This window comes from Silurus aristotelis (genome assembly GCF_946808225.1).
Source record: "Silurus aristotelis genome assembly, chromosome: 25".
NCBI classification, from domain to species: domain Eukaryota; kingdom Metazoa; phylum Chordata; class Actinopteri; order Siluriformes; family Siluridae; genus Silurus; species Silurus aristotelis.
In genome coordinates, this window is record NC_139598.1 from 11431765 (window position 1) to 11445989 (window position 14225).

Genomic DNA, 14225 nt, shown 5'->3' on the forward strand with positions numbered 1-14225 from the left:
GTAAAGTTCATCAGTTTCAGTGTAGACACCTGCGGCTTATGGACAGGTGTGGCTTATTTATGTTAAAAATAAAAATATTTGTAAAATTCAGTTGGTGTGGCTTATATATGGGTGCACTTTATAGTCCGGAAATTACAGTACAAATTTGTTTTACAGGTTGTTTAGGGTAAACACAAAAAAGGGGTAAGTATTCTTTTTTTTTTCACTGTCTAATTCTTGCAACTTGTATGACATGACCGGGAATACCATAAATGAGTTAAACTTTAATTGGAGTTACTTAAATTGAATTTTGTCAAAAAATTTGTCAAATTGATCTGGACAATCTGGGAATTTGTCATTATGTTTTTTTGATACTTGTCAATTTTTATTGACTATTGGTCCAAGACGACTAAATATAACTACTGTACTATCTCATTTTCCTTTACATTCTCTAATGTGTGAGGCTTTACAATATCCACAGAGTTTTCATGGCAGGATACATGATTAGAATGTCAGGCCTTTCATCCCAACAGTTTAAAGCTGATATTGTTGAAGCCTGAGATAATAAGAGTGGTATCCACTGTAGAACATCCTGAGTATGTTTTTTACATTGATATCCATAGTCTCACTGATAAGGATCACTAGATGTTTTAAATAGATGAGGTAGTTGACATCAATCAGTTTATTTGTTAATAGGATTGCATAATAGTGATAAAATTATCCCATAATGTGATGCAACACACCATATAAAATCACAAAGTTAATTTATATTTAAGCTTACATTTAGGTGTTTAATATTATCAAGACTGCACATGCACTTTGAAGACATATTTGGTATGCATACGAATATGATTACAAACAACAAGGAAAAAGTAAAAAAAAAAATTAGTTCAGGTGCAAAAAAACGTTTAAACAGACACATGGTTAGGGAACAGAATGGAATTTTGATGTGTCTTACTGCCTTTGCGCAACTGTTGGGAGACAATTGAAAATAATTAAGCCAGTTTAAAAGAAAATAAGAAAGTCTCTTCATAATTAATAACAATCATTTGTAATGAATAATAATAATAATCATCATCATCATCATCATCATCATCATCATCATATTTCCAGTTAAGTGCACTTTTCACTGAAGTATACACAATAGTATTAAAATGATAGAAACTTACAAGTATGTGTGCTTTTATGTCCAAACTGAACTAAACTATAGTGAAAATTATCTGGAAAGAAAAGAAATAAGGAATATGAAAAGAAATATTTGTGAAAATATAATAAACAAATAGTTAAAGAGGAAATTGTTTATTTGTCAAAAGTATTGCTATGAAAATACACGATACTTACTGCATGTGCTATTTGGCCAAATGCATGTGAACATGATGTGAAACACATGGATGGTTTTGGCCATACAGTGTATACAGCAACTGATTTTATTGAAAGAAAAAATACGTACCATTTTGTAAAATGTCTTCCAAATTTTCATACTGATGGTCTAATTCAGAAACTGTGAGAAAGAGGAGTCATTAAGATTTTTTATTACTATTATTATTGTTATAATCTTGACAATAGTAATGAGGAACCAGTCTGAACATCTGCATGACAAGCTGAGGCTTGTATGACAATACATTTTATTGCATTATTTGCTTCACTGTAGCTACAGTGCATCCAGAAATTAGAGGGGCCTTAGTCAGGAAGGTGAGCAAGAACCCAATTGACACTCTGAAAGAACTCCAGCATTGCAAAAGAACAACTATCTCTGCATCACTTTACCAATCAGGCCATTATGGTTGAAGCCACTCAAAAAGCACATAACAGCCTGCCTGGAGTTTACCAGAACGACTCTCAGACCATGAGAAACAAAATTCTCTGATCTGATGAAAAAAAGATTGATTTAATAAATTTGCAATGTTTTCAGATACACTTCTTTCATGTTGTCGTTATGGGATGTTGTTTGTAGAATTTTGAGGAAAATAATGAATTTAATCTGTTTTGGAATAAGTAACATAATAAAATGTGGAAAAAGTAAATGGTATGAATACTTTCTGGATGCACTGTAAATGTAGGATATCTGTCAAATGTTGAAACTCTCTTTAAAATATGCATGTTTTTTATTTAATAAATAAGCATCGTCAAACCATCGGAACTCTGATACTATCTGTATTTCTTTTTGGAATGTTAATATAATTTTTCCTGGGTAAGTAGCTACATTTCAAAACTAACTATATAACAGTGCACAAATTATCATGTTTAGTTGCAGTTTAACCCCAGCACAGTAGATGCCTATAATAGTTGCAGTATTTCTTTTTTAAAACAGCAGAGGAGCTTTATTTACACAAGTTCTATACCCAAACCTTTCTTAGGGCAATCAGAAGAAACTCATTATGGGGTTGGAGTTTATGAGAAAGAAAATCATTTATATGGGTTACACCATGAGGGATTCAGTAATTGGTTTGTATATACAGGTATTCCTCTACTTACGATGGAGCTACGTTACGATGACCCCATCGTTGAAGATGGTGCTATGACTGTGACAGTGACAGCCTGTTTTATAATTTTCATTTTCTGCTCTAAACTGATTGCTTTCCTCTTCTTTTTTTTTTCACTACAAGCAGGAGACATTCTTGGCGCTTGGAAGACATGTACTTATCACTTAAATTGCTGTTTGAAAAAGTTTGAACAAAAATAAAATTGAAAAAAGTGTGAAAAAAATACACCATGAGACTTTACTCCGTCAACCGCTAGCGAGAGTGGAGCATCCCCCAGCTGCGTGTCCAACGCATCGTACATCGTACGCTGCTGCCTGTGCTGTTGCGTGAAATGTTAAATATTTGTACAATATTGTCGTGTCGCTATCGTCATCGTGCGATCGAAAACTCGTAAGTCGAACATTTGTAACTCGGGGACCATCTGTATAATAAAATAACTGAGATTCTTAGTAACTTCTTAGTATTTTTTCAGCACTAACTTGTTTCAGTTCTAGCTAAACTCTGATAACTTTATTTTGGCAGTTTTATTTAGAATTGTCTGTTTGCACTGTAATAATACCAGAATAATTTATTCTGCCATATGATTCGGCAGTGTAGGGGTATTTTTCAAGAACTTGAACAAAGAATTTACGTTTTTATTATACCTCTTTATAGTTTGGCCTAACTGCTGTTACGTCCAAATATCTGTGACAGTAGCAAATTAGTGCATTATTTTGTAAACTGTATTTAGTTCAAATTATTAACACTGAGTCAGTATCACTGAGCTATTACATAACACTAAAACAGCAACAAGAAAAAGATGGTGATGAGAAAAGTTCAAACCTTCATGTGTTCTTTTCATTTTTTGTTTTCTGAACCACATACACACTCCAACCAGCATGGCCACAAACAGAAGAATGAATGTTGCCGAGGTAATCATCACTTTGGTATAATTTTTTGTTTGCATCTGTGGGCTTTGTGTTGCAGAATTACCTTCACCTGCAAGTATAAAAAAAATCAACATTTATTTTAATTATTTTAAACAGTGACAAAATAGTGATGATTAATAAGCACCTTGAACAGAAAGCTTAGGCTGCCTCAAGGAAGATGGATAGCTAAACACTATGTGGCTGATGCATTAGCTAGCCCTGTGCATTTGAGTGTTTATTTAAGCCCTGACACTTTTTTCTCCTTTCTTCTGGCTCTGCCTTTTCTATCCAGCGCTGCTAAAAAAGAAACCTCAATGTTGCTTTTTTGTGGGTATTATAGTAGATTACTTTAACTGTCTATTTTGCTTAGCAAAATAGGAATAAGTTTAGAAACGTTTATCAAGGATTAATGAATGCAGTTTAGCTAAAAGTGCATTGAGCACTAAAAAAGGTTACATGCAGGAATACAATTTTGCAGTCAAAAATATCTATGATTGCAAACTTTACTACCTGCAAGACTGCATTTTGTCTAAAATCTTCATTCACAGTATGGTTTGTACTACAGATGCATTTGTATTCTTTTACTAGTATGTAATAATAAAACAACATTAAATTAAATACGTTCTAAAAGTTACAGAGTCTAATGTAAATTAACCTACTTAACAGTCTTGATAAATAAAGTCCTATGCAAAACCACAAAGAACATTTGGAACGTTTCATGCTGTGAGGTCAGCATTTTCATTATTTTCCTACCCACATAAAAAAAAAAAACAACAACAGTACAAAACAATCTCAACACATAAAATAGGCAAACAAACAAAAAAAAAAAATTTTTTTTTTATTCATATATGTTTGGATGGGGCCTTACATGCTAATTGCATAAGACACCACATGTGAGAGCAGATAGTAAAAATTTTTAAATTTAAGTGGTTAATTTTTTTTACAATTAATTTTCAATTGGTGAAAAACATTTGGTAAAAATGTTTACAATTGTTTGAAACACACCTGTGCTGTTTTTGTTTTAACAAGAAGTAATTGTTCAATTTGTGTACATAAGCTGAAACCTGTCAGATATTTATCTACCCTATTGGCCTCTTTCTTTCTGTTGTTTACAATTCTTTATCTTTTTTTCTGTATGGCTAGTCTGATTATCTCTCACCCCTACAGCATTTCATGAATGACATGTCTCATGATTAGATTTTTAAACTGCTGGTGAGACAATAATTTTTAACATATATTTTTTTGTTGTGTTATATATCCTTTGTTCTTTAAATGAACTTAAGAGATAGAGAAACGTTTCTATCTGACTTCTATATCTTTTTATTTTACTTAGCAATGTATGTGCACTGTCCAGGAAGTGTCTGACAGATTGAAGGCACCTATGAAACATTGTATACATTTATTAAGTAATCAGAAAACACCAACTCTTAATGTTTACATTTAGAATACAATTACTGTTTTTCCTTTATATTTACTGGTATTATAATAATAATTTGTAATATGTCTGGAAAAGAAATGACTGACTGTTAATGTGCATGGCATCAAATTGTGCAAATACTGTCCACAAGCTTTGAATTATGTTAATAAGTATTTTTTCCATAAGCATAGAAAAATTTACAAACATGTGAATTTACTTATATAATAATTTTTAATGCCAGATAAGCTGAGCAAAGTGAGGTCCTGAACAGTATTACTACAGTGTTTATTACTAAAGTACTTAGTCAGTACATGTACGTTTTTATTTGACCCACACTCATACTTTTAATGCAAAACAGAAGTACAACATTTTTTGTGCATTCTCAATATTATGTGGTCATATTCAGTTAAAAATTAAGCTTTTTGAAACAAACCTTTGGCAGTAAGTTTAAATTGATAGCATAATGTGGAATTTGCATTTGCACACAAGAACCAATGGAAATCTGTAGAATCCACATGACTTATAACCAGTGACCCATTCCTCATTGTTTTAGCTCTCTCACATAGTGGTTTCTGGGATCCACTTGATATGCAAGCTCCACTTGAAATGCAGGGAGTTATAGGAACAGTCAGACCTTCAACAGAGCCCCAGATTACCTCATCAAGAGGTGATTTGGCCAAAGGGCATTGAAGCATAAATGTTGAGTTCAGCACTGCTTTGAATGGACCAATGGTTTTGCAATCTAGGAAAAAATCACACAAAAAAACACAAAAAAGGAATTATAAGGTCATAATCAGATGCATGGGTCTCAGCGTAATGAACGTTTAAAAGAGTCTATAGAGGCAAGATCTATGAAAACGATGAATCTTAATTAAATATAATTATTTTTCCTCCTGAGAAACTTAATTTAACTTGCAATAATATTTTTTATGAATATTTTGCATCATCTTGTAAACCTGCTGTTTCGTTCTATGAGCTGAAATTAGGCCACAGTGTCTAAACTCAGCAACTAAAGTCACATCAATAATATGAGGACACATAAGGACACATAATAATCCATATCCTTCTCTCCCTGTCACCCCTCTTGTCTCTCTCTCTCTCTCTTTCTCTTTAGGTTGAGTTAAACATGCTCCTGAGTTTCCAGTGACCAGTCTTTCTGCATCTCTCCCCTCCTCGGATTTGTCCACTTCGTCCAGACCTGCATTTGTATAGTGTTCTCTTCGATTGGAGAACTGCACACCTTGACATCGTTTAGCTGTAATAAATGGACATTTGGTGTGACCCAGATGAGGATGGGTTCCCTCTTGAGTCTGGTTTCTTCCTTATGCCAGCTTGAGAGTTTTTCCTTGCCACAGTCGCCACCAGCTTGCTCTCCTGGTACAAACTTAGGCAGGTGTCTGGTTTCATTTAACATCTTTATGATAGCCGGGACACAAAGCTTTCAAGCAGAACATTTGCCAGAGCATCACAATGCATTTGCTAATTAGCCTTCTTCCCATAATGCACCCTGGTGCTGTCTCTTCCCCAGGGTGGAGATGTACAAGCACCAGGCTGTCCATATAATATAAATTCCACGAATAATAATAATCTTACAATGATTGGGAGAGGTAAATGGGCATTGTAATATGAATATTTGGATCATTTAGTGATTAGGTAGTGCACTGAAAAGTCCCTGCGCAATGCTGAGCTTGTTTCTCATGCAAAAAGAAAAAGTACAAAACAAACATTACTTTCATTATGTATAAAATTGGTTATTAAAACACCACACTGCTATTCATGTGGACATTGTCTAAATAAATATATATTTTTTTTAATGAATGAAAGACTTATCACTACTGGACATCCTGGATCCACTACACTGCTGAGGACAACAGACCACAGTTGTATGGGAGGGCAAACACACCTCATCCTCCTTCAACCTCAGCACTGGAGCTCCTCAGGGTTGTGTTCTGAGCCCCCTGCTGCACTCACTGTACACATATGACTGTTTGTCCACTTACAACTCTACCACCATCATCAAGTTTGCTGATGACACTGTTGTGGTGGGCCTGATCTTCAACAACAACAAGAAGGCCTACCTACAGGAGATGAAAACCTGGGAGATGGTGCCAGGAAAAGAATCTTCCCCTAAACGTCAGCAAAACCAAGGAGTTAATAGAGGACTTAAGCACGAAGCAGGAGCAGTCATACCAACTGCTAAAGATTAACAGGACCCCATTGGAGAGAGTGGACAGTTTCCGGTGCCTAGGTGTTTACGTCATGCAGAATCTGTCATGGTCCTGTCACATCAATACCCTGGTTAAAAAAATAAAATAAAATAAAAAACCAGCAACATCTGTACTATATGAGACGCTTAAGGGACTTAAAACTATATTCTCAGGTGCTAAGGACTTTCTACACCTGCACCATTTTGAGCGTCCTGACAGGTGACGTCAGCTGAGCGTACCATCTGCACTGAGCTTTCTGACCTGCAGGACATCTACAGCAAGCGGTGCCGGACCAGGGCCAGGAAGATTGTGAAGGATCTTTAGCCATCCCAACAATGGGCTCTTTATGTGTTGTATTCAGAGAAGCGCTTTCGCTCCTTGAAGGCAAACACAGTGAGAATGAGGAGGAGCTTCTTTCCGCAGGCCATTTGGAGTCTAAACCAAGAAACACCTAGCACCTAGTACCCGGACTTCTTTTTCTCACTCACTTCTTATTTGTTGCACAAATTCTTTGCACAAATGCACACTGTCACCTTAACACTGGACTGTCACAGCAAAATCTTAATTTAATTTTATATTTTTTATATAATTAACTTTTTCTTATTTCATGTTATAAAAATGACTGTTTACAGTCATAAAAAGCTTTTCACTACATGTTGTTCTCTATATGAATGTGTATGTGACAAATACAATATAATTTGACATTTTAATTATACTTATACACAAACTACAGTCATCCTGCTTTACCTTTTATCTTACTGTGAAGTTGAGGCTCTTCTGAAATGATATGAGAAACAGGGAAAAGTAAAATAAATCCACAAAATTATATTCACATATGCATGCATTTAAACAGATTTATTATTATTGTTGTTGTTTTTATTATTATTATTATTATTATTATTATTATTATTATTATTATTATTATTATACTATTAAGACTGCAATCACACTGCCTACAATAATTTATATTTGTGTAGAAACAAACCTTTTACAGTAATCTTTACTTCAAAACATTTAGACCAGGTGGTGTTTTTCACTGAGCATCGATACCAAACCCCATCTGTGTTCTTCACATGACTAATAATCAGTGATCCAGTTCCTTTTTGTATATCTGACACTGTTCTCATTTTACATAGAGGTTTCTGGTCTTTATTGTTATTGCCGTCGATGTTGCAGGAATAGGAACAGTTTTTTCCAGAAACAACCTTTTCTGCGCTTTCGCCTTGAAGAACTTCCCAAGTGACATCTGGGAACCCTGGTGTTAAAGGGCATGTAAGTGTAACTACTGAATTCAGCGGTGCCGCAACACTCTTCAGTTTTTCACACGCTAGGCACAAGAAAGAGAAGTCAAAAACAACAGGGCAAATAATGTAGTTGGCGCATTTAAATACTCAATCAAAAAAATAAAATAATATATTGCAATTATAGTGATATACATTTATGGAAACATGAAATGACATTAGTATCCTGCAAATCATTAAAACATTTTTGTGTAGAAAAATATTCAGCTGAGAATCAAAATAGACAACAAAAATATTATTATTTATATAAAATGAATATATAAAAATTTTACTGACTATTCGGCTAGCCTGGATTTTCTGGACCTCGCATTTATAATATTCTCCATCTGAGAGTCTCAAACTGACACACACATCACAATGCTGTATTCTCTCCAGACTGTTGCAGTGTTCTAATATATGAGCATCTTTGCTTTTTTGGATAAGTTAGAATTAGGATTATAAATTAGTATAACGCGCAGCAGGCTCATGGTCTGTACCGAGCCAGAATGCTGCTATAAGTATTTTTTTAGAAGCAGTATGCACCTTTATGTTTGAAAGTTTATGATTTGTTAGTAAAATTATATAATGCTGTCTTGTAGTCATTTGGACATGAAAAATTCTACATTTAGCTATGACACTAACATTAAGATATGACAATCTAACTATATCACTAGTTCAGTATGCACAGCCTGTAGTCAATTTCCTTGACTCGAAATACACCAGCAAAAGGTATAAAGATTTTGCTTAACTTTCAACCCTAACAGCGTTGTAATCAGTGGTTTGTTGATATTTGTTGAATCATAATTCCTCATTCCCATAAATATGAATATGAATCATATAGGAATCCCAGACTAGAACCAAGATGTAGGCATTAATAGAATATGTAAACACTTAGAATATAACACAAAGCAATAGCACTCAAACTCACGTTCTCGTTCTGCTGTGGTCACCATTAGGAGAAATGTTACATAGTAAAAATTAAACCAGCACGCCATCATTCAGCTTTTGTCAGTACAAGGCGGTTTCTGCAGTTATTAAGCCTTCCTCAAAGTAGATCACTTTCTGTGCGACTTCAGTTTTACTTCCTAGTTTGAAAGAGAAAAGGAAATACGCTTAATTTCCAAAATTCTGTAAAGACGTGCTTTTTTCATATAACATATCATTTTAGTTGTAATAATGAACAGTGTAAGGAAAATAATAATTGTTGATGGCAACATAAAAAATTTTTTTTTATTATTTGTTTTCTGCCTGTTTAAATTTTACTTGTACTGTGGCAGTGATATGCAGTGTGTGTGTGTGTGTGTGTGTGTGTGTGTGTGTGTATATATATATATATATATATATATATATATATATATATATATATATATATATATATATATACACACATATATATATTGTTAATTCAAGTTAGAAGCTTTTATTGTCAATTCAACCATATATAGTTGACACTGTACATGAAATGAAACAACGTTCCTCCAGAAACATGGTACTACATACAACAACATAAAGCTCCATCACAGAAAACACAAAGCTAAGGACTAGTAAGTGTCCTGCCACATGAAGTGCATTTTGACACAAGATGCAAGTGCAAGAGAATACAGGACAGTGCAAGACAACACAAGACAGTGTAGGACAAATCCGCAAGACACAAAAAGCGCTGCCAGTAAACCTATTGTATATTGCAAACTGCGGTGTGTAAAAGAGTACTAAGTACAGGAGTGAGCATTGTATATAAATGAAAATGTAAACAAAATAAGCAAAAGAGCAATAGCAGCATTCAAAAAGAGATGTGCAAAAACAGCATGTAAAACAGTTTGTAGTAATGAGGTGATGTAATATGAGTGGTGCTGTACACATGTATGTGTGAAGTGAGTATGATTGTGTGTTTAAGTCCGGGTTGTGTGTGCGTGTGTGTGTGTGTGTGTGTGTGTGTGTGTGTGTGTGTGTGTGTGTGTGTGTGTGTGTGTGTGTGTGTGTGCATGAGTTTCAGTTTAGTTCTGTGTTGAGAAGCCTGATGGTTTGCGGGAGGAAACTGTTGTACAGTCTGGATGTGAGGCCCGAATGCTTCGGAACCGCTTCCCTGATGGTAGGAGAGTGAAGAGTGTGTGTGACGGGTGTGTGTGGTCGTCCACAATGCTGTTGGTTTTGCGGATGCAGCGTGTGGTGTAAATGTCTATGATATAGGGAAGAAAGAGACTCTGATGATCTTCTTAGCTGTCCTCACTGTCCGCTGTAGGGTCTTGTTGCTCCGAGACGGAGCAGTTCCCAAACCAGGCAGTGATGCAGCTGCTCGAGATGCTCTCAATCCCTCTATAAAACATGGTCAGAATGGGGGCGGGGGATGGGGGGGTTCTTTCCTCAGCCTTCTCAGGAAGTAAAGACGCTGCTGAGTTATCTTGGTGATGGAGCTGGTGTTGAGTGACCAGGAGAGGATATCCGCCAAATGAACACCAAGGAATTTGGTGCTCTTGACGATCTCCACGGAGAATCGATCAATGTTCAGTGGAGAATGGTCACTCTGGTCTCTCTTTTGTCAACGTTCAGAGATAGGTTGTTCGCTCCACACCAGGCAGTTAACCATTGCACCTCCTCTCTGTATGCTGACTCATCGTTCTTGCTGATGATACCCACCACGGTCGTGTCATCGGCGAACTTGATGATGTGATTCGAGCTGTGCATTGCTACACAGTTGTTAGTATGCAGAGTGAACAGCAGTGGACTGAGAAGCCCCAGTGCTCAGTGTGGTGGTGCTGGAGATGCTGTTTCTGATCCGGACTGTCTGAAGTCTCTCAGTCAGGAAGTTTGGGATCCAGTTACAGAGAATGGTGTTTAGGCCCAGTAGGCTCAGCTTCTCAATCAGGTGCTGAGGGATGATTTTGTGTTGAATGCTGAGCTGAAGTCTATGAACAGCATTCGTACATATGAGTTCTTGTTGTCCAGGTGGGTGAGGGCCAGATGATTAATATATATATATATATATATATATATATATATATATATATATATATATATATATATATATATATATATATATATATATATATATATATTATTATAGGGGTGCATCACATATTCATACCAAAATGTTTTGATACAGGGCTTGCAGTTCTATTCTTGTGTTTGAATGCAATACATTTTACATCTAGGAACATATTAGGTGGCAAACTGCAAGTTTTTGTTTGTTTGTTAGTAAAATTATATAAATGCTGTCTTGTAGTCTTTTGGACATGAAAAAAAACACATTTAATTTTCAATTAATATATAATTTACAACTCTAAATTGTAAAACATTTAGCTATGACACTTACATTCAGATATGACACTTAAAACTACAGTATATCACTATTTCTGTATGCACAGCCTGTAGTCCTTATTTCTTTACTCTAAATACATCAGCATAAGGTATAAAGATTCTGCTTAACTTTTGACCTGAACAACGTTGTAATCAATGGTTTGTTGATATTTCATAATTCTTCATTTCATAAATATTAACGGATTTTGCCCTAATGTATTATAAATGTTGGTAAAATTAAACATTTAACCAGTGAAATACATTAAATATCAAAAAAAAAAATTTTCTGCTTGATCTATCTTTCTTTCAATAACCCCCCCCCCCTTCCTACTTTATCATAGTCAAAATGATAGTCAATTGTTTTTACTCATTTTTAATCTGACTGATAATCTACTATAATGCCTGATGAGGTTGTAGAATAAAAGACAAAAGATCTGAGACCATTCCTCTATACAGAATTTCTCCAGATTTTTATTAACCAAACAGGATCTCTTTGGGGTTCAGGTCAGGGGACTGGAATCCAATCATGGACTATTTTAAACATTCTGGCAGAGGCATTAAGTGTTCATTTGATGTCTGTTGACACTTTATAGAATCTATGATGTCATGTATCTAAATGTACATACAGGTGCAGCTCAATAAATTAGAATGTCGGGGATAAGTTCATTTATTTCAGTAATTTAACTCAAATTGTGAAAATCATGTATTAAATAAATTTTATGCACACAGACTGAAGTAGTTTAAGTCTTTGTTTTCTTTTAATTTTGATGATTTTGGCTCACATTTAACAGAAACCTGATTTGGCTTGACGAGCCTCTCAAGGCTGCGGTTCTCTCAGTTGGTTGTGCATCTTTTTCTTCCACACTTTTTTTTCCACTCAACTTTCTGTTAACATTCTTGGATACAGCACTCTGTGAACAGCCAGCTTCTTTGGCAATAAATGTTTGTGGCTTACCCTCCTTGTGAAGGGTGTCAATGGTTGTCATCTGGACAACTGTCAGATCAGCAGTCTTCTCCATGATTGTGTAACCTAGTGAACCAACCTGAGAGACCATTTTGAAGGCTCAGGAAACATTTGCAGGAGTTTTGAGTTGATTAGCTGATTGGCATGTCACCATATTCTAATTTGTTGAGATATTAAATTGGTGGGTTTTTGTTAAACGGGAGCCCTAATCATCACAATTAAAAGAACGAAAGACTTAAACTACTTCAGTCTGTGTGAATTGAATTTATTTAATACACAAGTTTCACAATTTGAGTTTAATTACTGAAATAAAGGAACTTTTCCACGACATTCTAATTTATTGAGATGCACATGTAATAGTGTAAACCTAAAATGTACAGGTAGTCTGGCAGAAAAGCCTGATAGGTTGCCTGTAAGCATTTAAAAAGCCACCACAATATTTGATTGTGAACATGAAGTACTTCCATATGGCTAGCTCTCCTAACCCACCACTTATGTTTATTACATAACAATTCACTCTTTGGTTCATTGGACTGTAAAACCTGATCCATTATTGAAGTTCTAGTAATGTCTGTCAAAGTAAAGTCTCTTGAGTCTGTTTTTGAATTAGAGGCTTTTGTTCCTGTAATGTAGGTAATGTTGGATTTAGTTAAGAGACTTTCTGACTCCAAAATGCAATTAAGTACTGCAATTCTCAAGCTAGGATCATTGAAGGTTTTTTGCCACTTGAACCATTTATTTCTTCACAGTTTTGTGAAGATCAACAACTTTTTGCCACATAACAGACACATAAGAGCAATATTCCTTGGACTTAGCCATTGACAAAATGAATTTGGCCTGTTAAATAAAAATTTTAGCCCTTTTTGCCATGGTTGAACAATATGGTTGAACCTGTTACTAACCTGCTACTAAGACACTTTGTCAGAGCCATATTAGTGTAAGAAATGATTTTAAAGACAAAGACGATGATCATAATAAATAGTTTATAACCGCATAGCACTGACAAAATTCAAGAAGTACTTTGGGTTCCTCAGAGTCAAAAAGAATGCAGAACAAACTCTGCTCATTTTATACTGTTTTTCCCTTTGAAGTGTAAAGAGGATTTTGCCTTTTAATGTAAATTAAGTGTAGGAAATGAGTAAAGGAACACATGGATAATACCACTAGCGAGCCGGAGGTCGACAGGTGGTAGTCACCAGTATTTATACCCCCAGCAAGTCGGGTTTGGGTATAGATAAAATGATAATTATGGTTTAAATGGTATTGTAGACAATCACCATCAAGAGATTGTCCTTGATGGATTGCTGCCTCTCCCAGATTAATTAAATTAATATTATGATTGAGATTTATCCCACTGAAATTCTACATTAAGATACATAACTACTTTTGTGAGATGTAAGCTGTTTTGCGGATGAGCTCATTTTGATATAGCCTGGAATCCGGTTTGAGGCAGTCTATAAATTCGTACATTAGCCAAAGGTGCCAATATTAGTTGAGGGCATTGTATTAATTGATGAGGCCAATTCATAATTAAACTTTTTTAAAAAAAAAATAAAAACTGAATTTTATTATTCAATTCCACTGTCCTCCTAGTAGGTCTACCAGTATTCAGGTTATAAACATATTTACTCATGTTCCTTTCCTAGCACCTGTTACATCCTAGCACCTGTTACATAAGTCCTGAGTGACAATG

At 35.1% G+C, this 14225-nt stretch overlaps 1 protein-coding gene across 2 annotated transcripts; it reads right to left on the bottom strand.

The window, feature by feature from the left end:
* Positions 1-749: 749 nt before the first annotated feature.
* Positions 750-9353, bottom strand: LOC310719851 (uncharacterized protein). 2 transcript variants are annotated; one of them, XM_083530019.1, is made up of 8 exons: positions 9203-9353; positions 7980-8321; positions 7742-7771; positions 5221-5529; positions 3285-3440; positions 1430-1480; positions 1149-1199; positions 750-950 (listed from the first exon to the last, which is right to left on the bottom strand). In XM_083530019.1, exons 1-8 carry the CDS (start codon positions 9270-9272, stop codon positions 934-936), a joined length of 1026 nt encoding a protein of 341 aa, XP_083386145.1. In that variant the 5' UTR covers positions 9273-9353; the 3' UTR covers positions 750-933. The 2 variants fall into 2 exon arrangements, with proteins under 2 accessions (XP_083386145.1, XP_083386146.1); XM_083530020.1 differs by lacking the exon at positions 1149-1199.
* Positions 9354-14225: the final 4872 nt, after the last annotated feature.